This window comes from Drosophila teissieri, chromosome X, assembly GCF_016746235.2.
Source record: "Drosophila teissieri strain GT53w chromosome X, Prin_Dtei_1.1, whole genome shotgun sequence".
NCBI classification, from domain to species: Eukaryota; Metazoa; Arthropoda; class Insecta; order Diptera; family Drosophilidae; genus Drosophila; species Drosophila teissieri.
In genome coordinates, this window is record NC_053034.1 from 18251255 (window position 1) to 18273074 (window position 21820).

At 47.1% G+C, this 21820-nt stretch overlaps 6 protein-coding genes across 9 annotated transcripts in view; 4 read left to right on the top strand and 2 right to left on the bottom strand.

Annotated features, from left to right (window-relative positions):
• The first annotated feature begins 2834 nt into the window (after positions 1 to 2834).
• LOC122625302 (chitooligosaccharidolytic beta-N-acetylglucosaminidase) lies at positions 2835 to 6114 on the top strand. Its single transcript, XM_043805384.1, has 4 exons — positions 2835 to 3060; positions 3121 to 3211; positions 4220 to 5757; positions 5820 to 6114. Exons 1-4 carry the CDS (start codon positions 3045 to 3047, stop codon positions 5999 to 6001), a joined length of 1827 nt encoding a protein of 608 aa, XP_043661319.1. The 5' UTR covers positions 2835 to 3044; the 3' UTR covers positions 6002 to 6114.
• Positions 6115 to 6135: 21 nt separating this feature from the next.
• Positions 6136 to 8283, bottom strand: LOC122625305. Of its 3 annotated transcripts, none has more exons than XM_043805391.1 (3): positions 8113 to 8283; positions 7242 to 7756; positions 6136 to 7057 (listed from the first exon to the last, which is right to left on the bottom strand). In XM_043805391.1, exons 2-3 carry the CDS (start codon positions 7709 to 7711, stop codon positions 6250 to 6252), a joined length of 1278 nt encoding a protein of 425 aa, XP_043661326.1. In that variant the 5' UTR covers positions 7712 to 7756; positions 8113 to 8283; the 3' UTR covers positions 6136 to 6249. The 3 variants fall into 3 exon arrangements, with proteins under 3 accessions (XP_043661326.1, XP_043661325.1, XP_043661324.1); XM_043805390.1 differs by having other exon boundaries at positions 7242 to 7759; XM_043805389.1 differs by having other exon boundaries at positions 7242 to 7778; positions 8113 to 8281.
• Positions 8284 to 8597: 314 nt separating this feature from the next.
• Positions 8598 to 10481, top strand: LOC122625304 (ribosome biogenesis protein NOP53). Its single transcript, XM_043805388.1, has 5 exons — positions 8598 to 8837; positions 8902 to 9075; positions 9134 to 9454; positions 9517 to 9924; positions 9984 to 10481. The coding sequence occupies exons 1-5, from the start codon at positions 8710 to 8712 to the stop codon at positions 10378 to 10380; spliced, it is 1428 nt and encodes a 475-aa protein (XP_043661323.1). The 5' UTR covers positions 8598 to 8709; the 3' UTR covers positions 10381 to 10481.
• On the bottom strand, positions 10381 to 13963 carry LOC122625303 (RNA cytidine acetyltransferase). The gene is made up of 5 exons (XM_043805387.1): positions 13655 to 13963; positions 13146 to 13593; positions 11814 to 13092; positions 10788 to 11757; positions 10381 to 10611 (listed from the first exon to the last, which is right to left on the bottom strand). The coding sequence occupies exons 1-5, from the start codon at positions 13855 to 13857 to the stop codon at positions 10485 to 10487; spliced, it is 3027 nt and encodes a 1008-aa protein (XP_043661322.1). The 5' UTR covers positions 13858 to 13963; the 3' UTR covers positions 10381 to 10484.
• A 277-nt stretch (positions 13964 to 14240) lies between these two features.
• LOC122624519 (probable U3 small nucleolar RNA-associated protein 11) lies at positions 14241 to 15164 on the top strand. The gene is made up of 2 exons (XM_043804126.1): positions 14241 to 14782; positions 14885 to 15164. The coding sequence occupies exons 1-2, from the start codon at positions 14306 to 14308 to the stop codon at positions 15089 to 15091; spliced, it is 684 nt and encodes a 227-aa protein (XP_043660061.1). The 5' UTR covers positions 14241 to 14305; the 3' UTR covers positions 15092 to 15164.
• Positions 15165 to 19448: 4284 nt separating this feature from the next.
• The window catches only part of LOC122622955 (zinc finger CCCH domain-containing protein 13), a 148357-nt gene continuing 145985 nt past the window's right edge, over positions 19449 to 21820 (top strand). The window contains exons 1-3 of one of the 2 annotated variants that reach the window (XM_043801779.1): positions 19449 to 19517; positions 19583 to 19972; positions 20028 to 20313. The gene's annotated coding sequence lies outside the window, so the exon portion shown is untranslated. The remainder of the gene's footprint in view (positions 19518 to 19582; positions 19973 to 20027; positions 20314 to 21820) is intronic. The other variant, XM_043801780.1, reaches the window with a different exon arrangement.

A 21820-nucleotide genomic window follows, 5' to 3' on the forward strand; every position in this document is an offset into this window, starting at 1 on the left:
ACATCATAATCAGTGGCGATGGACCCCAACCTCCCTGCATTCGAATACACTCGAAATAAAACCGCACTATGGTGTTAAATACTTATTTTCCATGTCAAATTGCAGCATAAAAACCAACAAATATGCAAAGGTCTGTAAATTATAAGTTACATACGTAGTTATAAGTATGTAGTTTTATAAAACCTCTCGAATTTGTCGCAGTGCATCCGCATCTGTGCATCTGCATTGTCCTGGAGCGACAGGACCAGCTGCAGCTGCTCCTCATCATGACTCTACCGCCCACATCCTCCCATATCCATAACCATGTCCGCATCCATTCCCCCGCCGCCTGCTGCTCCTGCTCCTGCTGATTTCCATTCAGGACCTGATGTCCGAGTTGGGCAAAACTCATTTGGTCCGCCCACATGTGTGAATTCCTGGGGATGAGCGCGTGAGAAGTCCATGAAGTGTATGTACAGTATGAGGTGTATGGCCTATTTAATTAAGTGCAATCGAAATACAAATACTTTGTCATATAAATAAGCGCAAAAGATAGCCCATAAACTAAATAGAAACTAATCAAAAGCCTATTTATCGATGTATGTTCAAAAGTGGTGTGTTTTCGAAACTATGTGATTTTTGAAATAGGTGTTTGTAAAAGGTATTGAATAGTTTTGTGTTTCAATTTAATATTCGAAGCTCGAAAATGGAGTTGCAAAACTATAAGGCTTCCCGGATTATTTGGAGACTTTTAGAATTCTAGTAAATCGTGGTGAGTTTTGAGATCGTGGTGAACGGTGAGAGGGGAATTACATACTAGCAACTATCGCTATCGCCTTAGCCACATCCATCATCTCAATCGCCCGATTACAGCAGCAGCACTCGCACGTACTCTTTTTAATTATTATAATTTTACATTCTAAACACAGAGGCACAGCAACGCACACATGCTCACCGGCAACAACAATGGGCAGAAGAATAAAGAGCGAAGGCGGCGCTATCGCATAATTCAAAATTCATTTCGAAGGCGCACAAAAGGCGCCCATGGAATTAAAATGGAAATGGAATTGGAATTGGAATCCAAGCCAGCGACCACATAATAATACATATTATTAATAAAAACAGAGATAGAGATAGAGCTAGAGAGAGAGAGAGACAGAGAGAGGGAGAGATGCATGGGCATATAAGAACTAGATGTGCGAATGCCGAATACAATAAAATAATAATCAACAATGCCCAGTCGCACACACAAATAATGTTTTTTATTTCTCCTTTTTCATTTGTTTTCAACTCCAATGCTTTTATCGAAATCATAATGAGGGTGGAACAACAGCGCGTTTCGCGGCTGAAATTATGTTTTATAGTCACTAATAAATTGGGGAAATAAAAAGCATGTCAGATGTATTGTAAGTGTATTTCGCTAAAAACTGGGCGAGGCAGTTGCCATAGCAAAGTTGTTAATTCTAAACTGCAACTAAATAAATGCTACTCACATTGTTATAATATCTGTTTAGTTGGAATAAATCGATTTGCTACTGCTGCAATTAACTTCTTAAAGCAATTAAATGTTTTTAAAGCAGAGTTTTTATACCTATTGAAACTAAGAGAATGAACAAAGTTTGTTGAATTTAAAAGTTTCCTCTTGCCTTCTTGCCTTACAGTCACGGCCTTGACTGTACTTGCAACTAGAAGATAATGCAAGATGAAACCAATGCAAAAACACATCGCCGCATAAACAAATGATTACAAATAAAAAGTACCATTATATGTAGTTGCGTATCTTTGGAGGGATGAGGCAATAAGACAATCCTCATTTCCGAACGCTTTTAAAGAACGTTATGTATCTATGATTCACTATAAACAAGAATTATTTGAGTAATTGTGACAGCCGAAAATCGGTTTACTGCTTTATCTTGTTTATAATAAACCGCTGCTTTATTCACTTTGATTCACTCTTTGGACACTCATCTGTATAGTATTTATAAGATGCATTAGTGGACTCTGAAATGTTGCAAGTTTAATTGGGATATATGTACATACATATGTACTTACACATATGTAGATATACATATATAGATATATTTTTAGATATATACATACATACATATATTTAATTAACTTGTTGGCCAGTCTGACTTGCTTTCTTGACTGCACTGCCAAAAGTTGTGCATAATTAGGTTGATTTAGTTCAGTACTTTTTGGTGTTCTGCACGCTGGCACTTTTCAAGCCCCCGATTTTTGTTGTTGTTGCGGTTCTTGCACCGCACATATGCATATATGTACATACATATGTAGTTTATATGTATGTATGTATGTGTATTTTCCATTTTATCACTCACCCCACAACTTCCGTATGTGGGCCACTCTCCAGGGGGTGGGGTTGATGTCAAAGAGTGGGAGATATGCTGATTTCAGAGCCCTACACTGCCAGAAAAAGCGCGACACTTCTTGGGTCTGGACTCTTTAAAACTGCGCTCAATTTTGGAAAGATCCTGAATTTAGTATCGGCTTGCAAGGAATATTTAATATATCATTATCAAATCTGTGAATCTTTAAGGGCTTAATAAATATTTTATAAATATTTAATAAATGTTATTACGATTTGTAAGCTAGATATCAAGAATGGTTAGAGTTGGCATATATCATTGACAGTGTAATGTAAGGACCTCTCTTTTTTCGCTGTGCACTTTGAATCCGCTCTCGCCGCTCTCTCTCTCTCCGCTCTCTTTTGCACTCTCTTCATTCAATTGACGATAAGCTCGACTTGTTATTGCTGTTGCTGCTGCCGCTGCTGCGCTGCAAGTGAAATTTCGCCGGATTTATTTTATTCGTACTTCCCCGCGTCGTTTTTTCGATTTCAGCTCTTCAGTGTTGTTGTGCTCGGCGAGCGGAGCGGGTGGGCGGCAGATTGAAAACAGCAATAGCAAGTGCACCACACACCACACACCATACACCATACAACACACAAAACACAGCACACACCACACACCATAAACGATATACCAAATAGCGAACAGAAATTATAAAAGCGGGCGGCGCAGGCGAGGAAGCGTTAGAAAGGAACGATGCGGTTCAGCGGCTGTAACACAAAATACCAAATATCTGAAATCCAATTTTCAATTGCAATTTAAAATATTTTAGATCTTATCCTGCTGCTTTGCTTCGCGGTCGGCGCGGCGCTGACGCGGGCAGATGACGGCGACAGCGACGTCGACGCCGGCAGCGCCAGTAGGTTCGTGTCTTTGCTTAATTAAGGAAACCAGTGCAACAAGTGCAAATTTTTCTTTTTTATTTTTTTATCAGAAATATGCAAATTTTCTCTAAGAAAATGCAGTGAAAGTGTCTTAAGCTGCCTAAAAAATGTGAAAGTGCTGAACCTTTTTTAATAAAATTGAAAATTTACATGGTGAAAATTGCAGCAGCCACTAGTTGCTTTCTAAGAAACTTAAAAATGGCAAATTAATTAAAGAAAATCCATTCCACAAAGGAGTATTTCAAAAATCTGTGCCAAACGATCACAAATGGTTGGTGTCCCTGCTCAGCAGAAAATCCAATTTCTCTAAATAACTAAGAGCAACAAGTGAAATCAGTCTTAAAAACTGGAAATTAAAACAAACAGAAAAACAGGTGAAAATGCACCCGTGCCAAATGCATTCAAATGTTAATTTGCATTCGTTCCAAGTGATTTTTTTTTTTTTGTAAAGAGAACAACTGCAAAAGGCAAAGCAAAGAAAATGAAATATAATGAATAAAAGAAGTTTGCAAGTAAATAATAGTAATAACAATACTTAATAGCAATTCTGCATAAACTGAACCAAATTGGATCAATAGAAATAAGATAAAAAACGTATTATAGTTTATTTATTTTTTTACAGTGTGTTTTCCTTTTCAAATAAATAACTCAATGTATCTTTGAGTGCTTAAGCAGAAATCTAAAACAAAGTAGGAACCCTTACTTTATCTGCATTTAAAGTACAAAAAATTCCATTCTTTAAGTTTCTCTGAAAAATGATAAGCTCTAGTGCAGAAATTTGGGTTCTATTCAAGCAAATACTAAGTACAATCTAAACATATGATGATATATTGCTATTGTGATATTGTATGTATGTATATAACTTGTATTCCTACAATATAAGAGGTCTTGCCTGGTATATACATACATACATATGTATGTAAATACATAATTGACTTCTGACTTGGCATTAGCAAAATAATAAAATAATCCCCTTCGGATTCGCAGGAAATGGATGTGCAGCAGGACGGACATCTGCACGGCGGAGGGGGAGATGGTGGACGGACTGCAGTACGCGCCGGAGACCTTCGAGAGCCAGCGGGACTGCCGGCTGTCCTGCGGCAAGTACGGAGCCATCTGGCCGATGCCCACGGGCAAGGAGTGCACCATATCGCACAGGCGGGTGCGATTCGATCCGTGGAAGGTGCGGTTCCATGTGGTGGCGCCCGGCGAGGCGGCCACCCAGTTCCTCAGGGAGACGAACCGGCTGTTCGTGTCGAATCTGCTGAAGGAGTGCATACGGAACTGCACGCTGGAGACCAGCAAGCAGATCCTGGTCAGGTCCACGGTGGCCAACGAGAGCCTCGTCCTGGACTGGCCCACCGACGAGAGCTACGCCCTGGTGGTGCGTACCACGGACACGGCCACCTTTGTGGACATCCAGGCGGCAACGGTGTACGGAGCACGTCACGCCTTCGAGACGCTGAGCAACCTGGTCACCGGCAGCCTGTCCAATGGCCTGCTGATGGTCACCACGGCCAACATCACCGATCGTCCGGCCTTCCCGCATCGCGGAGTGCTACTGGATACGGCCCGGAACTTTGTGCCCCTTAAGTTCATACGCAGCACCTTGGATGCGATGGCGGCCAGTAAGCTGAATGTGCTCCACTGGCACGTGGTGGACACGCACAGTTTTCCGCTGGAGATCACCAGGGTGCCGGAGATGCAGCGCTACGGAGCGTACTCCTCGTCGCAGACGTACTCGCGCCAGGACGCACTGAATCTGGTCAAGTACGCCCGACTGCGCGGCATACGGATACTGATCGAGATCGATGGACCCTCGCATGCGGGCAATGGCTGGCAATGGGGTCCTGCCGCCGGACTGGGCAACATGTCCGTGTGCCTGAACCAATCGCCCTGGCGGCGATTCTGTGTGCAGCCACCGTGCGGCCAGCTGAATCCACTGAACGATCACATGTACGCGGTGCTCAAGGAGATCTTGGAGGACGTGGCCGAGGTGGGCGCTCCGGAGGAGACCATACACATGGGCGGCGACGAGGTGTTCCTGCCCTGCTGGAATAACACCGACGAGATTCGGGATGGCATGAGGGCTCGGGGCTACGATCTCAGCGAGCAGAGCTTCCTGCGGCTGTGGTCGCAGTTCCATCAGCGGAACCTCAATGCCTGGGACGAGATTAACGAGCGCATGTATCCGGGCATCAAGGAGCCCAAGTCGGTGATCATCTGGTCCAGCCACCTCACCAATCCCCGCTACATCGAGGCCTACTTGCCCAAGGAGCGGTTCATAATCCAGACCTGGGTGGCGTCGCAGGATGCCCTCAATCGGGAGCTCTTGCAGCGGGGCTACCGACTGATTGTGTCCACCAAGAATGCCTGGTACCTGGACCACGGCTTCTGGGGCAGCACGTCGTACTACAACTGGCGCACCGTGTACTCCAGTGGCATGCCCGTTGGTCGCAGCCAGGATCAGGTTCTCGGCGGTGAGGTGTGCATGTGGAGCGAGTATGTGGACCAGAACTCATTGGGTATGTAACCACCAGGTAACCACACGGTTATAACCCACTTAATCACCGCCAATCCCCTACAGAATCACGAATCTGGCCGCGAGCTGGAGCGGCTGCCGAGCGACTTTGGTCCAATCCGAAGTCCTCTGCCCTGCTGGCCCAGCGAAGGTTCTACCGCTACCGGGAGCGACTGCTGGCCCGCGGAATCCATGCGGATGCAGTGATTCCGCACTGGTGCGTGCTCCACGAAGGACAGTGCCTCTGAATCGATCGCTCCGAACTTAGTTATAGCTCCAGCACCAGCACCGTGTACATACCTTTCAATCTATGTTACTTTATTCATCAGTTATTGCCCATAAAGATCTGTTTTTAAACCAATCCCAAGTGAAGCTTAGTCAATGCGTTTTAAATATGCTTTTAATTATCTGGAGTAATGTTCTGTACATACATGGGTTACAGTTACGAAATTCCCAATACTTTCTGAATTCGATTTTATCATTAATATCATGGAGCTTACTTAATGTAGCCCTGATCGATGGCGTGCTTGAAGATATCGGCCAGTCGCTGCTGCTTGGCGGGCTCCTTGAAGGGCGTGATGTTCCAGACGTCGGTGAGAATGGCGTTCTCCTTGATGCCATCCAGATCGGCCACCTCCTCGTCCTCCATCATCGTCATCGGCAGCGATTCGATGCCCATGCCGCAGCCAAAGCGTGCAAAGTTCTTCAGCTCCTCCTGCAGCGATTCCCAGGAGATGACCTCCTCTGCATTACCACCCAGATCCTGGATCAGCTCCTGGGCGCTCTCCAGGTAGGCGCGAAGCAGCTCATCGTAGTGCTGCTCCCTCAGCTCCTGGCTCGTGCAGGAGTAGATGAAGAAGCTCAGGTCCAGGGCCAAGGAGGAGCACCTGGCCAACTGGAAGTCAATGATGATGATCTCCTGCGATTGCCCCTGCTCGTTGTACTTGGTCAGGAAGTTGGGCGTCCAGCAGTCGCCGTGCCCGAAGACACTCAACTTGGAGCGAGTGGACACCAGGTTGATCAGGTCGTCGAACAGCGGCGGCTGCAGGAAGTTAGTGGCCACAGTCTCGTACTTGCTATCCGGATAGATCTGCTTGATTGCGTCCTTGGCCACATTCTCCGCCAGCAGGAGGAAGCCCGTGTACCACTCCCTGGTGTTTTCGCCGTAATAGGTCTCCTCCAGCGAACCAGCCGCCTTCTCGAAGTTCTTGCTATCCAGGGCATTGAAGGCCAGGGCCACGCCATGGAATCGACCCAGGGTTCGCATCGTCAGCAGGGCATCCTCCAGCGAAATGTAGTCCTGACTGCAAGTAAAAAGGTTTAGGTTGGATTGGTTACCGTGAAAATACATTTTAAATTTAGTGTGTAATTTATTATCTATAAGATTAATAGTATTCAAGATAGATATTAAAGTAATCTATGCCATGAGTCATCCGATAGTAGGTTTATTTATAGAACGTTGATTTCATATGGCAGAGGACAACTTACCGCACAGGAGCCCTGTAGCCCCGGGGACCCACATCCTCCAGGGCGATGAAATCGTTGACGCCATCGCACAGGCTGGCCAGGCAGCGGGGATACTCCACGAAGGGCTTCTTGGGGGCGGGCTGGCGGGACTTCTGGAAGGCCTCGACGGCCGGCAACACCTTGCTGTAGAAGTTGATCTCGTTGCGGAAGAATATCACCGAACGGAAGAGTCGGCGGCGGTGCAGATTGTCGGGCATGGCCTTCACGATCACACTGACCTCCAGTTGCTCCTCATCCTGGCCCTGTTCCGCCTCCTTGACGCCGTAGATGGTGATGCGGAAGACACGGCTCAGATAGGCGTCGCCCTTCTTGCCACTGGGGCCAAACTTGTAGGAGGTGTGCCGGGTGCCGCCCGCGTTCCGGATGATCTCGTCAAGCGTGGCCTCCGAAAACTTGACCGAAATGTCCGCGAAGCTGGGAAAGGTGCTCATCGTGGTGGCGTCCAAAGTGTGTATGTCGCTGCCGGAGATCGCGATCTGCTATTTGTAACGAATTAAACTATTTCAGCGCGGAGATAACACGGCGTAATCGGTGAAAAACAAAATAGAAAAAAGGAAATAGCAATAATAATTAATACTTGAGTTGGTTTATGTTTGAATACCCTTGCGATTATATGAACACAGTTCTAGATGTATTCATATTGCAGCAATAGAATATACACATTAGATCGTTCAGATAAACCACAAAACCACGTCATAAACAAACATACCCTTTGCAAGAGTATTTAAACACAAATACAAAAAGGCGGAGAAGTTTGTTTACCGCTTTTTGTTTGGTACACGTCAGCTGCGTCTACGCCTCCGCCGCAGTCGACGTCGCTGCCCGCACTTACCGGCTTTTTTCCACTTTACACACGTGCGTGAGGTTCCGGTGACGTTTATGTATTTGCCCTTTTGACCGCCAGCTCGTCGCAAATGCTACTGACTTTGATTCGGATCGCGGGTGGCTATAAGTCTGAAATGAATTACAATGCACAGCAACAGCTCAGTCGGTCACGCACACAAAGGCACACACTCACACAAGCACACACAGGTGTTTTGAATGCGACTGAAGGCGAGGCTAGAGGTGCGCAAGCCAGTTTCTAGCTAGTTCAGAGCCAGTGCCGTTCCTAGGCTAGTTTCCTGCTGTTTCATTGCCAAAAAGTGTGGTTTTAATCCATATTAATGGCTTACAACACGTAACATAGTATTATTTATTTTTCAAGCTATGAAAACCGAATACATATATATTGAAAAGAAACCAATATTTTAAAGTCTGATCTATAGAGTTCCAACTCTAATTATCTCGCTTTCCCATCACTAAGCAGCTGACGGCAACAGATAGCCAGTGTTGGCAAGCGCTGCCAAACGTGTTGGAAAGCCTTTGCAGATTGCACGTGTGCCGCTCAACATTTATTTGTATTTTTTTAATTTTCAAATAATCCGGAGAAATGACGGCCGTAGAGCCAGCGACGAAGAAGAAGCGCATCTCGAAGAAGAACAAATCGGCGTGGCGCAAAACAGACATCCAGGATGTCGAGCAGTTCCTCGAAGATCAGCGCCAGGAGGAGCGCGTTGGGTGAGTTAGCTGGTAAACAATGTGGTATTCCAAATGCTTCATTTCGGTGTTCCGCTTTTTACAGTACCTTCGCGGACAAACAGGATGAGGATCTGTTCGTCGTGGACTCCAGCCTCCAGAAGGGCAAGCCCACCGTTCTGAGTGTGAAGCAAAAGCGGAAGCTGAATGCCAAGAAGCCCATGCGCAGCTACCAGGCTCTGGAGAACACATCCAGAGTCCAAGATCCCATTGCCAAGCGGTAAGTTCGCTGTCCATTCCCCGGCAAGCAGTCTTATTAATGCTTGAAATCCCTGTAGCAACCATGTGCGCCAAAAGAAGAACGGACGCAACATCGAGCTGGAGGTCTGCAATCCCACCAAGCCGCGCCATCGCCAGGCCAACAGCGATCGTGCTCAGTACTACGTAAAACTGGAGCAGCGACTGGCAGACAAGAAGAACAAGAAGCTTGCCGTCGAAAAGGACATCTGGCAGGAGGTGGACTTCCGCGATGAGATTCCTGGACTCAAGGACGAGAAGGGCTGGATCAGTCGCGATCTGGCACTGCACACAGCCGGAAATATTGGCAAGAAGGTGGTGAAAACTCACTCCAGTCTGCACCACAAAACTACCAAAGCCAAGTAAGCAAACGATTTTGCTCTTGCTAGGGCATAAATCATTAATGGTTGCTTGTTATTTTTAGGAAATTCGAGCTGCCGCATCCGGGCATGAGCTATAATCCCGCACCCGAGGATCACCAGGCGCTGATCGATCAAGTGGTGGATCGCGAGGAGGGCATAATAAAGAAGGAACAGCACCTGAAGCGCGTGACCACCAGCATGTTCTCCAAGGTGACGCCCGAGGAGAGAGATCGGCGTCGTCTACAAGAGATGAGCCAAGGCATTGAGGACGAAGAGGAGGGTGCTGAGCAGGATGAGAATGGAGAGAAAAAGGAGGACGATGTGGAAAAGCCCTATCACACAATCAACGCCCCCGTGGAAAACAAAAAGAAGAGCAAGCAGGCCCGCCGCAAGGAGCTCAAGCAAAAGGAGCTGACGCGCCAAACAGAGCTCAAGAGGAAGCTCAAGCAACAGACTGCTGATCTGATCCGGTAAGGTTATAAATAAGGTCTTTGAAGTCCATAATAATCCCTATTGTTTTCCCATGCAGCATCAAATCGATTCGCCACGAGCTGGACGATGAGGAGGAGGACCTGAATGATCTGAAGAAGCGACGCAAGCAGCGCGCCGAGAAGGCCAAGTTTGAGCCGAAACGCCTGGGGCGTCACAAGTTCGAGGAGCCAGATCTGGACTTGAATCTGCCCGAGGAAATAGCCGGAAATCTGCGCAACGTGAAGACAGAGAGCAGTCTGCTGAAGGACCGCTTCCACACGCTGCAACGCAACAATATGCTGCCCACGACAAAGCTCGTCAGCCGCAAGAAGGCCAAGGTCAAGCGCTTCGAGCGAAACACCCACAAGGAGCCGGGTGTCAGCTACCAGGACCTCAAGGACCGGCGCAGGGCGGCTGCAATCGCAGCCAAGGCAGCAGCCGATATCAAGATATAGTTCAGTTATTAGGTTTCTTTATTTTTAACGGAGCTTACAACAATATGTACTTTTCTATAGCATTAAAATCCACATTCTTTTCCCCCCCAAAAAAAAAATGTACTCTAGATCAGGGACTTGCCCTGACCGCGTTTCTGTTTCGGATTGTTCTTCTTTTTCTTCTTGGACAGCGGAGCCGCCAGGTCGCGATCCCCTGGCTGCTCGATTGGCCCATCCAGTCGCTTGACGCCACTAAAAAGAAAGAGAAGGAAATAGGAATTAAATAGGCTTTTGAAGTTGGTGAAATACGCTTCTTTTTTTTTTAACTAAGTGAAGTGTACAATAAAAAGGAACGAATCGAATAATGGTATTTATATGTTCCAATACTTGTGGATTTGCCACTTTAATTATCAGTTAGGCGCACCTACCTCTTGACGGAGAGCAGCCCGCTGCCACCGCCTGTTCCGTTTGTTTCCAGCGCCTTGGACCAATCCTCCTCCGAGCCCTTGATTTGGAACTCGTCCAGCTGCTCGGCCTTCAGTCGCTTCAGCTCCTTGCGCTGCTGCTTGCTCAGCTGTTGGGCGGTTTGATCCAGCTCCTTGTCGAGCGACAGAGTCAGCGGTTGGAGTTGCTCGCCCTTCGGCAGATCCGCCTCCCGCAGCATGCCGCCCTCGATATGCTGCTCCAGAACCGAACGGAAGCACTGATTGCACCGTTTCATGGCATCGAAAAATTTGGCCAACAACTGGTTACCTGGCATATTCAGCTCCAGCCCCAATGCATCCACTGACTTGCCCTGCACGCCCAGGGCCAGAAGGATGCCCTGCTGCACCAGGTCGAGCTGCAGACCATCTATCCTGCCCTGGAAATACAGCTGGGCAATGTCCGCGAGCAGATCGATGATCAGACGGAACTCGGACTGCTGGCGAGCGTAGCTCTCCAAGCGCTGCAGATCGTGCGGCAAGAAGTACACATCCAGCATGGGCTTATCGAGGATTTTCAGGGCGCTAGCTTCCGTGTCCACGGACTTGTTCTTCAGCAAGGCCAAACAGAGTTTCGTCTCGAACTCCCTGAACGTCTTTCCCATTAACTTAAGGACTCTTCTGCGGAAGTCCTGGTAATACAGGCCCAGCCAGGGCGTGGCAGTGGGCGTGTGCAGCATGATGCAGCTGTGCTCGGCGGTGAGTTCGTTAGACTTCTGGCTCAAGTACACTGGCACAAAGCCGGCGTTCTTCCAGAACTTCAGCAGGTCGGAGGTGAGGCCGTAGGACGTGCCAATATAGTCCACGGGTTCCGGGATGCGTTCGTGCAAGCGCTGCAAAAGTGTGGGAATGCGACTGCGAGGCCGAATTTGTTCCTTCAGCAGACTCAGTTCCTCCTCCTCCACCTCCTCGATACCTAGACAGGACTTAAAGAGTTACAGAGACCATAGCAAAACGTTGGAGTGCACTCACCTTTTCCAGCATCCTTGCTGGCAGCTGGACCGTCCTCCAGGTTAGTGTGCTTTCTCGCATAATAGTCCTTGAGCAGCTGAATGGCCCGCTTACCATAGCCCATCCTCTGGTAGTTCGGATGCGTGGCTACCCTCACAATGCGAACGCCACACAGCTTGGGGAAATCCCGATCGCCATACTGCTCGGCTATGTTCCAGGGAATAAGGTCGCCCGCCGCCTTCTTGCCCCTGCCCAGGGAATCGCTTATGCTTTGGGCGGAGATCTGACCCTCCAGTGCCACTTGGATCACCACCAATATCTCTGGCAAGGCGTCCATGCGCTGAACCGGACCCAGGAGACAGAAGAGATGGTGTGCCGGGGCATCGCTCATCATCTGCAGATCGTTGGGGGTGTTCTTGTAGTGCGAGGATACATAAATGGAGACCAGGCGATGCAGAAAGGCCTCGGCAGCCTTGTGATACGAAAACAGGGCGTCCCTGTCCACGTAGTACAGCTCACAAGCATCCGGCGTGGGACATCCCGAGCTAATGCTGGGCACCGTACTGGCATCCAGACACAGCAGGTTGATCAGCCACTTTTCTATGTCGTCGTTCTCCTGGTACCGAATCGATTCCTCCAGTTTCAGTGGCGGCCTCGCATTGTTATCCTTTTGCAGCTGGGAAATAAGCTTCAAGCTCAGTGACCTGCCAGTGCCCTCGTAGCCATTTATCGTACTGGCCATGAAAACCAGATAAGGACCGATCATCTTCTTCACCAGCGGCAAGGGAATGGCAGCCGCCTCATCGATCAGCAGAAGATCGGCGGCATTTAGGAGATGGGTATCGCTGGGAGCGATGTACTGGATGGTCTGCCTGCTGCTCCTCGTGATATTTATCCTTATAATCGCCTTCTTGTAGTCGGCATTGGTGGAGCGTATAATAGTGTAGTCGGCATGCTCCTGGTACTCCAGGGCATCGAAACCCTTGAGCACAAATTCAAAGAGCGTGATTAAGTTCTCAGGATGAGGCGACGTCACATAGACGTTCACATAGCCAAAGGCCACGGCGGCGGCTATCGACAGACCCAGGGCGGCCGATTTGCCACGACCACGAGCCGCAGTCAAGGACATGGGCGGCTTCAGTTGCTTGTCGACCAACGCCTCAATGAACTGGGCTACGGCATTGGCCTGGTCGTAGGTCTTGCAGAGATTAACCAGAGCTCCAGCAGGCTGAACCGTGAGGAGGCTCTCCTTTAGCTCCTTAAGGCTGGCCTCATTGGGGGATCGACCGGCGCCTGCGGGCTATTGAAACAAGTGATATTATCTAATTTACAAGATTAAGAGCACCTGCTTACATTCACTGGCTCCACGTTGATGGTCTTGGAGCTAAGTGGCAGTACGGTGAGGTCATCGTTGACCACCAGACAGCGCTTGCAGTCCGCCAAGGAGAGAATCAGTCGCTCGTTGAAGCGACAGGTCACCGTCTGATGGGCCTCTGTGCGGAATCGCTTGTGCACATCCATGCTCATGGTGTATAGCTGCTTCAGCGACTGCAGCGTCTTCAGCAGCAGAATGATCAGACCGCCACCCTCCACTGTTTCCACAGTTCGAGCCAGGAGATTGGGGGTTAGGGCCTCGAAGTCCTGCAGCACACACACGCCGTAGGTTCGCCCAAGGACCGCGTGCGTCTCGGAGTAGTATCTGCCGTGAATGGTGGTGGCCACTCGGAAGGAATCGAACAGGTCCGCCTCATTGACGTCCACTTTGCCCACGGCGATCTTCTTTGCTCGCTTCTTGCCATGACTGCGAAAAGGAAACTAGTCAGCTGACTTTCTGTGTAAGGATCCTGGCGTTGGATACTTACTTGGAGATGGCCTCGTCCTTGTTCTTGTAGCACCAGAGGACCGTGGGTCGCGCCTTGACCGTCGACTTGGTCAGGATGTCGTAGAGAATGGGCACCTGGTCGCGCGCCTTGTCCCCGATGACGATGAACATGGTTCGGTGGCCCAGCTTGACCCCGTTCTCGATCATCACGCGTATCCGGTTGTCTATTTTCTTCTTCACCATCCTGCGGCTGTTCTGCGTTCACTTTTCACTTAAAAACTCCGGTTTTCCGAAGTAAATAATGGAAATGAAATTGCTGCCCGTTCAAAATGCACGTGTGCGGTTTAGAGATGGGCGATTTGTCGATAGTCGCGGCTATGTTACTTTGCTAAAGGTCTCTATCACCGCCAGTCACGGAAATCGTCTATCAAATTACTACTATAGTATGTACACAAAAAATGTGTACGCTTAAGTCTTAATTGTCATAATCTGGAGGGAATTTGCATTGATTCTTGTGAGAAGGCTGCTCGAATTTCGCCCAATGTGATCCCCGACTAACACTGTTTTCGATGTTTTCAGTCACTGTTTGAATGCGAACCGCTTATCGATCAATTGCCCATCTCTAATTGACAAGCGCACGTTTCTCAAAACAAAACATTTCATTGCTGTCGAGGATTAGTATAAAATCAAGATGTCCTCGTGGAAGAAGGCGTCGAAGAGCAACCAGAAGGTGCACAGGGAGCGCCACCAGCCGGAGGCGCGCCAGCACCTGGGATTCCTGGAGAAGAAGAAGGACTACAAGAAGCGAGCCATCGACACACAGAAAAAGCAGAAGACCCTGAAGTTATTGTACCGCCGGGCGCAGAACAAGAATCCCGATGAGTTCTACCACCACATGATCAACTCCAAGCTGTCGAACGATGAGCACCACGAGCAGGACAAGAAGGACGAGCACACGCCCGAGCAGCTGGCCCTCATGCAGACGCAGGACCTCAAGTACGTGGTCATGAAGCGCACCATGGAGCGCAAGAAGATCGACCGCCTGAAGGCCACGCTGGTGGACGTGGACGGCACTGGGGGAGCAGGCAACAAGCGGATCACCTTCGACGACGAGGGACGCGCGGAGTGGATCCTGGGCGAGCGGCTCCAGGAAGAGGAGGAGAAATCGGTAGGTGGACTTGGGCATAGGAACTCCATTGGGGGAAATTTTATATATATGTAAAGTGAATTGACTTTAATGATTTAACGATTGCGTTTAATTTTTTTGTAGCAAGCACCTTTAAACGCCACCAAACAGCAGCGCATCAACGAGCTCAAGAAACGCGAGCATCGTGAAAGGGAACTCAGCATCGTGCAGCAGAAGATTCAGCTGAAGAACGCTCTCAAGCAGCCACGTCTTCTGAAGCCGAGGAAAATTGCGGCCGGAACCAAGGACAGTGCGCCCGTCTACAAATTCCGCTACGAACGCAAGAAATAGGATGTGTCCTCTTTTAGTTCTTTATATTAATAAAGCCATTAAGTGTTAGTTGAAGACGTTAACAAAATTAAAATTTGTATGTTTTTTTTAATCGAAGAAGAATAACTACTTACAGTTTTGAGCATACAAATTTGCAAAAATTTAAAATTCAAAACATTAAATCCCATTTGGTATAATAAATAAGCTTAACCAGGTATAGCATTATATATTTCGACCATATTATTGAATGTTCTGATCAAAATACTGATTAATTTTTTATATATTGAGATTAATAATTGGAACAAATTTAATATTTACGATGGGGTTTTCCTTATAACTTGGTAAAAATGGTCACACAGCACAATTTTTTCTCCTAGTTACCAATACTAATCACTTAAAAAAAAATGGCAAAAATTGAATTTCCCAAATTTCAATCCCTTGGAAATTTTCAAAAGGAAAAACAACTTTCATTAAACTAAAACATGTAAAAAGTTTCATAATGCGACTGGGGCTGAAACCTGACTAAAATTTATAAGTTTCGTTAAAGATGCAACGAAATTTAGATCTCGCCGAGACACAAACCGACTTTAGTACACGTTTCGTTAAGTTAGGAACGCTTAGCGAATCCACAAACCCAACTTGGGTTTTCTGTTTGCGAGCGTCAGTTCTTGCATTAAAACATACAAGTAATGTTTTATTTCATAAGCAAGCTTATTTTAAGTAAATAATTTATTTTAGCATAGCATTGCATGCAGATTGGGAAATATTTTTAAAGATATGTATTTTATTTTCCAAAGAACATTTCAGCTCGGTAATAATATATTTTCGGTTGCATATTACTTTTTATGAACGTTTGCAATATGCAATGAATATTGTATCTTTGTCGTTGGTAAAAATAAGCAACCGGCTGCAACTTTTGGAATGGAAAACCGCAGGCGACAGGGAAGCGGAAAACATTCCCCGTATCTCCTCATTGTTTGCCTGCTGGTCCTTGTTTTCCCCGATTAAAAACATATGACACCATTTTGATGAGTCGCGCATTTTGGCACGCCAAATTATGCATAAAATAGATGGCTATGTTGACACTTTCCACAACAATAGATGCCTCGAGATCGACTCTAAGGGTGGCAGGGTGGAAGGGTGCAAGGATAGAGGGGACTTGGATGGGATCGGATCGGATCGGGTGGTATCCGCGGTGTACAGCTCACCTAATCGGACTTGTCACGAGTGCATCACAAACATCAGAAACATCACAACAAACCGGGCTCATCGGGGATGAAGTTGAGGATGAGCCCGAGTGGTAACGCAAAACCTGCACAGATTTTTTAACTAGCATCAATTGGGTTTGTAATTTGAAACTTAACTGCCGAACTGCGGAACTGCGAGGGGTGTTGGCAGAATGGGATTGGGTATGAGATTGGAAATGGCATTGTGATTGCGGTGGGCACATGTGTGTGACTGCTTTGGATGAATATGCATGCAACTGGGGTGGCAGTGTATTTTTCCATTTCCATTTCAATATTTTTTCTTTTTTTTCCATTTACCACTTTTGTTTGCCTTTCTGGGGGGCGGGCAGGTCAAGGTTCCTTGAATATTAGTTGCCTCACAATGGACAAATCGAATTCCCGCCAAAGTGTTTGCCACAAACCGAGTTTAACGGATATAATTACAGAAGGGCAAGGGAATGCGAAGTCAAGTGATTGGTAGTTAATTCAAAAATAATTATTGTTGTTATACTTTACCCTCCTATATAAATATGTTGCAAAAGTACTGAATATCAAAAGACAATTCCTAGCATCTATTGGTTTCTTCATTCTATTCTAAAGACTGTAAAACACCATATCCATATACATTTTATGCCATTTCTTAGAGCATACTACTTACTTATACTTATGGATGGACTGATTTAATCTAGAACATTTCAAATAGCAACTAAAAGTGATCCCGAACTTCCCACGTTGCTGTCCACGAAGAAGGATATTAGAATGTATGGAGTCCTGTTCCCAAAACAGGATTACGCATTCATTGTAAGCTCGTTAAGTGCCGTTGTGTGTGAGAATGAATGGCGGGAAATATATTTTTTCGGCGCACTTTTCCGCTTTAAAGGGAAAACGACGCCGAAGTGAAATGAGAAGTGGGGAAGGGGAACGGGAAGCGGTTCTCATGTCAAATGCACACGATTCACGCGTGTCGGGGGCGGCGAAGCGGTGAATTAAGATATTTACGCTAACAAAACCATCAATGATGGAAGGCTGGACCAGTCCCTTTCATCCCGGATCAGATCCATGCGCCCAGATAGACGGCCCTCGCCCAGAGCGGAACTCCAGAGTACCAGAAATCCAGAATGCCTGAAATCCAGAGCTGCAGAAACCCAGAAACCAAGAGCTGCTGAACCTGGTCGGTGACATCTCCTCAGGAACACGCGCTGAGTTGTCAGGTTGCGCTTATCACGGCTACCCAGTCGCCGGGTTCCTGACGGCCTTCCTCCTTATCGGGGGTGTCGACTCTGCTCTTTGGATGGGCGGGCGACTGGCGGGGCACGTGCGGTCACGTGACCGGCGCTGCAAACTTTTACACGTGCCTCACCACGACCGGAGCCAAAAAAGCAGACGCTAAGGTTGCACTGCGAGAAAAACCCATCTACACGGAAGTTCTAAGGAAAATCGGAGGAACAATGCTGTAAAAACTTTAAGCAATTTGCAGTAGTAAAAGCATTCAAAGGATCACAGTTTCCAAAGAAGTGACTAAGATTGTGCACTGTACTACATAATATTACTATACTATATCTAAGATATACTGTTATACTATATCTAAGATATAGATATCTAGATATAGTGTAGGATATAGGACTGAAAGGCTAACATTTTGTAGAGTTGATCTAGGTGACTCTATAATTACACACCTTGTTTTGAGACAGAAATGAGGTCTACTTTTTCCGCAGTGCTGGTTTCCTTGTGAAGCGACGTCGATGTTTCCGTTCAATGTCACGGTTCTGGGGGCGGATTGCGACTGGGATTTGGCTGTGGGCGTGGCACTTGCTTGGGAACCGGATGCCGGGGAAGTGTGCAGGGGAAAGGGGTTTGGGAGGCAGTCCGGAGATGTCATTTGCAAGCCAATTCCAGATTGATAAACAAATTAAGGGGATTTGACGCGAGTGGGCGGTTGGTCTGTCAGGGGGCGTGGCTGGGAACTGCAGAATGCTGGGATCAAACAATTGCGAAGTGCATGAAAACCAGTATAATTTAGCCGTCAAATAAATTATAACAATTATGCTTTCAATGCTCACCTAATATGTATTTAAATGGCTTCAAATTGATAAATAATAAGAAACGAAATATGGAGAATAGAGTTACAGCTTAAAATCGCTTCACAAAATACGAATTCCTAAGTTTGGAAAAGATATAGCTAAAAACGCTGAAAAGCAAACATTAACAAGAAAATAAACAAAAACCATATATAGTAGTTGTCTGTAAGCTTTTCGAACAATGTCATCGGTCATGGGAAGTGGACAACCCTTCCACCAACTTTTCGTTGGACAAACTGTCTGTCATCATCGTTGCAGTTATGATTTACCTGCCACTTAGGCACCTTATACATAAGTCGCACAACAACCCGGAAATAGTAGAAAAAAAGAAAACCACCCTAAATGGAAACCCTGAAGGGAAACCCTAACTCAAACCCGAAAAGCGGGCACGCGTCAGTTCGCAGCGATCCCTAGCAATCCGGGAAAAAACACAAACGAGTTGAGGACCGAAACGAGCCCAACCTGAGCCATTAATATAAACGCCAACTGGCAAGTCAACAGGCGCACTAGACAAATCCCATAAGCAAATTCGCTTTACGGGGCAGCTACCCCCCGTCGCAGTGCAGAGTGCAGAGACCCCGAGACTTCAGGCCCCGCATCTGAATCCGCATCTGAATCCGCATCCGAATCTGAATCTGAATCCGAGCGGGAATGGGACTACGGATCTGGAGGGCCACCCCGCTGAAGTGCTGGAGTGCAACCCTGTTACTTTCCGTAAGTCGCACTCGTACATGGACTTTTTATTGGGCGAGTTAACTTTGAAGTGTCGCTGTTTATGGGCGGCGCAAGTCCTGGAGTCCTGAAGTCCTGAAGTCCTCTCGTCTGCCTGGCGAGCGGTGCTCAACTAGCTAGTTCATAGACAGCACTGGCTAGTTTTTAGCAATTTTAAATCAAATATCCTGCCAATCTTGGGATTCAGAAGTTCTAGTGATCGAAACATTTGCGTTTAGATTAAGATCACTATCGACCATTTGAAAGAGATGTAAAGTAGGCTATCCAATGCCCTTTCGCTTTTCTGTTACTGCCTCAAATGCTGAGCTATTTGTGAAAAAGGTAAAAAGCCAAGTAAAACACATCTGGCAAGCACACATCGCCTATCCCTTCATCTGTCAGTCAGTTTGTTTCGAAATCGGCGTGGAGAGTGTGAGACTAACCCCTAAATTGACCTTTAAAACTCCCAAATGCGCAATTTATCATTTCCTCACCAGAAAACCCCGAGCACACTTCCCAAATTCCCACTGCGAAGGGGGTTTGCTCCGTCGATGTGGAAATGGATGAGCATGTGGATGTGGATGAGGAGGAGGATGAGGATGAGGATTTTTGACAGGGCAGACGATGTCGACGAGTGCCATCAATCGTTTAGACCACGACGCCGGGCGGCGGCGATAGCGATTGCGACAAATCTGATATGAGATTGGGATGCGGATGCGAAGGAGGATGAGGATGCGGATTCAGATTCAGATTCAGATTCAGATGCGTCCCCGGTCGAGGATTATGTGCGTGTAAAGCGCACACCCACAAAAATGCCACCCCTTCCGCCAGCCACCAGCCACCGAGTACCAAAAAGACACTTAAAACAGCCGGAAAGAGTTAACAAGGTATGTAAATGTAAGCAAACTAGGTGCTTGCTCGTAATCGGGAAATTATGCCTAGTGGTTTTGAGAACAATCAAAAAATCGATTATAATAGCCGTAACTTGATTACTGCCACTTGAGGCCCAGTTCCAATCAACCATTGGCACCATCTCAGCCAGCAGGAAAATCCATTTTCCAGTGCACCTTGACGGATGTGAATGGGCAAAGTTTTGGCAACACTTTGAGCCCATTTGGGGGGCATTCGTCAAGCTGGATGCGATTGTCATTGCGGTCAGAAGAAGTTCGGGCATTTGGGCGCCGGAATGGAAAAGGGATGCCAGCCAGCGGAAGCAGTTTGACCAGAGGTGAGCAGGGCAAAGTTCATTTGGATTTATTCCGCAGCGGAGGGCACTCGGCACTTGGCTTGCAAATTAGAAAGCCTTTTGGTTAATTACGAACGGGAGATGGAGACTTCATCTTAATGGGCGATCACTGCAGTACAAAGCTCAGATTCTAAGTTCCAATTCTAAGTTCAAACTGTAAGCTGCAGTAACTAATCAAATCAAATTCTAAGTTTCAATTCTAAGTTCCAATTCTAAGTTCAAATTCTTAGTTAAAATTCTAAGTTCCAATTCTAAGTTTAAATGCTAAGTTTAAATTCTAAGTTCCAATTCGAAGTTCAAATTCTAAGTTAAAATTCTAAGTTTAAATTCTAAGTTCAAATTCCAAGTTCCAATTGTAAGTTCCAATTCTAAGTCCTCCAATTCTAAGTTCAAATTCTAAGCTCAAATTCTTAGTTAAAACTCGAAGTTTAAATTCTAAATTCAAACTCTAAGCTGCAGTTTCTAATCGAATCAAATTGTTTATATATTTTCCATTGAGAACACTTTTTCCATGGGCGCCTAATAGCCACCATGCATATTATCTGGCGCTTTCACAGGTCCCTGCTTTCTTTTGCTGCTTTATAGCCCAAGTTGATCCTCTTAGAATCTGGTTGGCCATTGTAGGGTATCGTACCCAAAGAGCCAACTTGGATGCACACTTTTTTGGATGTTAGTTTTTGTCATGTAGCGCTCTCGGCAACTTTGGCTGGCTTTTCGGGCTGGATTATTGGTTGTGGGATTTGCGTTTTTGCGACTGGCTTAGGGATTGGGCTAAATTGGTAACAAGCATTTGGGTACTAATCTGTGGGGGGATGCGAGTGTGGGTGTGAGTGTGAGTGTGGCACATGTGCGAGCGTGTAACCCATTTGGTACACCAACAAAAGGTCACCGCCCACCGCCCAACGCCACCTGTTCCACCCCCTCAGCAGGTGGCCTTCGGTACTGTAACCATTCTTTCCCCCTTTCGACCTTTCGGCGTCTCCTGTTGTTGTTCGCCTGGCAAGGAAAGTGTGAACAACATTTTTCATAAATTTAACCAAACACGAGGGGGGGGGGGGGCGGCGGAGTACGGAACAATGAAAACAATAGAGCGAACAAGAGCAATAACAATAAACGATAGATATTTACCGCAGCAGGGAACCCGCCCGAAAAAAGAACCCAGGAGTGCTCGACGGTAAGGGGGGTGCTGGAGTGGGGAGAGGGGGGATGGGGAAGGTTATAGCGAACCCTCGAGTCCTTTGATTCACCAGGGAGTCGACTCGCGCCGTCCCTCTCGCACCCGCTCGTCCTTGCCGGGGGAGACAATAACAAACCAATTACAGTTAGATTGGCCGCATATTAAAAATCGAATGAGAAACACATCTGTCGCTGTTGTGTCTGCTAGTCCCCGAACCCCCGCACCGCCGAACCCTCGAGCCCTAGCCCTCATCCACATCCACATCCTCATGCCCGTCCGCATCCTTGCCCCCCTGGAGGCTAGCACCCCTAC

Bases quoted from the DNA above. Each gene is read 5' to 3' on its own strand.
- LOC122625303 (XM_043805387.1), bottom strand. From the start codon at position 13,857: ATGGTGAAGAAGAAAATAGACAACCGGATACGCGTGATGATCGAGAAC. The intron at 13,093-13,145 runs GTAAGCAGGTGC...TTGTTTCAATAG, and splicing joins TCAACGTGGAGCCAGTGAAT to CCCGCAGGCGCCGGTCGATC. The intron at 10,612-10,787 runs GTAGGTGCGCCT...CTTTCTTTTTAG, and splicing joins GGGCTGCTCTCCGTCAAGAG to TGGCGTCAAGCGACTGGATG.
- LOC122625305 (XM_043805391.1), bottom strand. From the start codon at position 7,711: ATGAGCACCTTTCCCAGCTTCGCGGACATTTCGGTCAAGTTTTCGGAG. The intron at 7,058-7,241 runs GTAAGTTGTCCT...TTTTACTTGCAG, and splicing joins GGCTACAGGGCTCCTGTGCG to TCAGGACTACATTTCGCTGG.
- LOC122625302 (XM_043805384.1), top strand. The intron at 3,212-4,219 runs GTTCGTGTCTTT...TCGGATTCGCAG, and splicing joins GACGCCGGCAGCGCCAGTAG to GAAATGGATGTGCAGCAGGA. The intron at 5,758-5,819 runs GTATGTAACCAC...AATCCCCTACAG, and splicing joins TGTGGACCAGAACTCATTGG to AATCACGAATCTGGCCGCGA.
- LOC122624519 (XM_043804126.1), top strand. From the start codon at position 14,306: ATGTCCTCGTGGAAGAAGGCGTCGAAGAGCAACCAGAAGGTGCACAGG. The intron at 14,783-14,884 runs GTAGGTGGACTT...ATTTTTTTGTAG, and splicing joins AGGAAGAGGAGGAGAAATCG to CAAGCACCTTTAAACGCCAC.
- LOC122625304 (XM_043805388.1), top strand. From the start codon at position 8,710: ATGACGGCCGTAGAGCCAGCGACGAAGAAGAAGCGCATCTCGAAGAAG. The intron at 9,455-9,516 runs GTAAGCAAACGA...TGTTATTTTTAG, and splicing joins CACAAAACTACCAAAGCCAA to GAAATTCGAGCTGCCGCATC. The intron at 9,925-9,983 runs GTAAGGTTATAA...TTTCCCATGCAG, and splicing joins CAGACTGCTGATCTGATCCG to CATCAAATCGATTCGCCACG.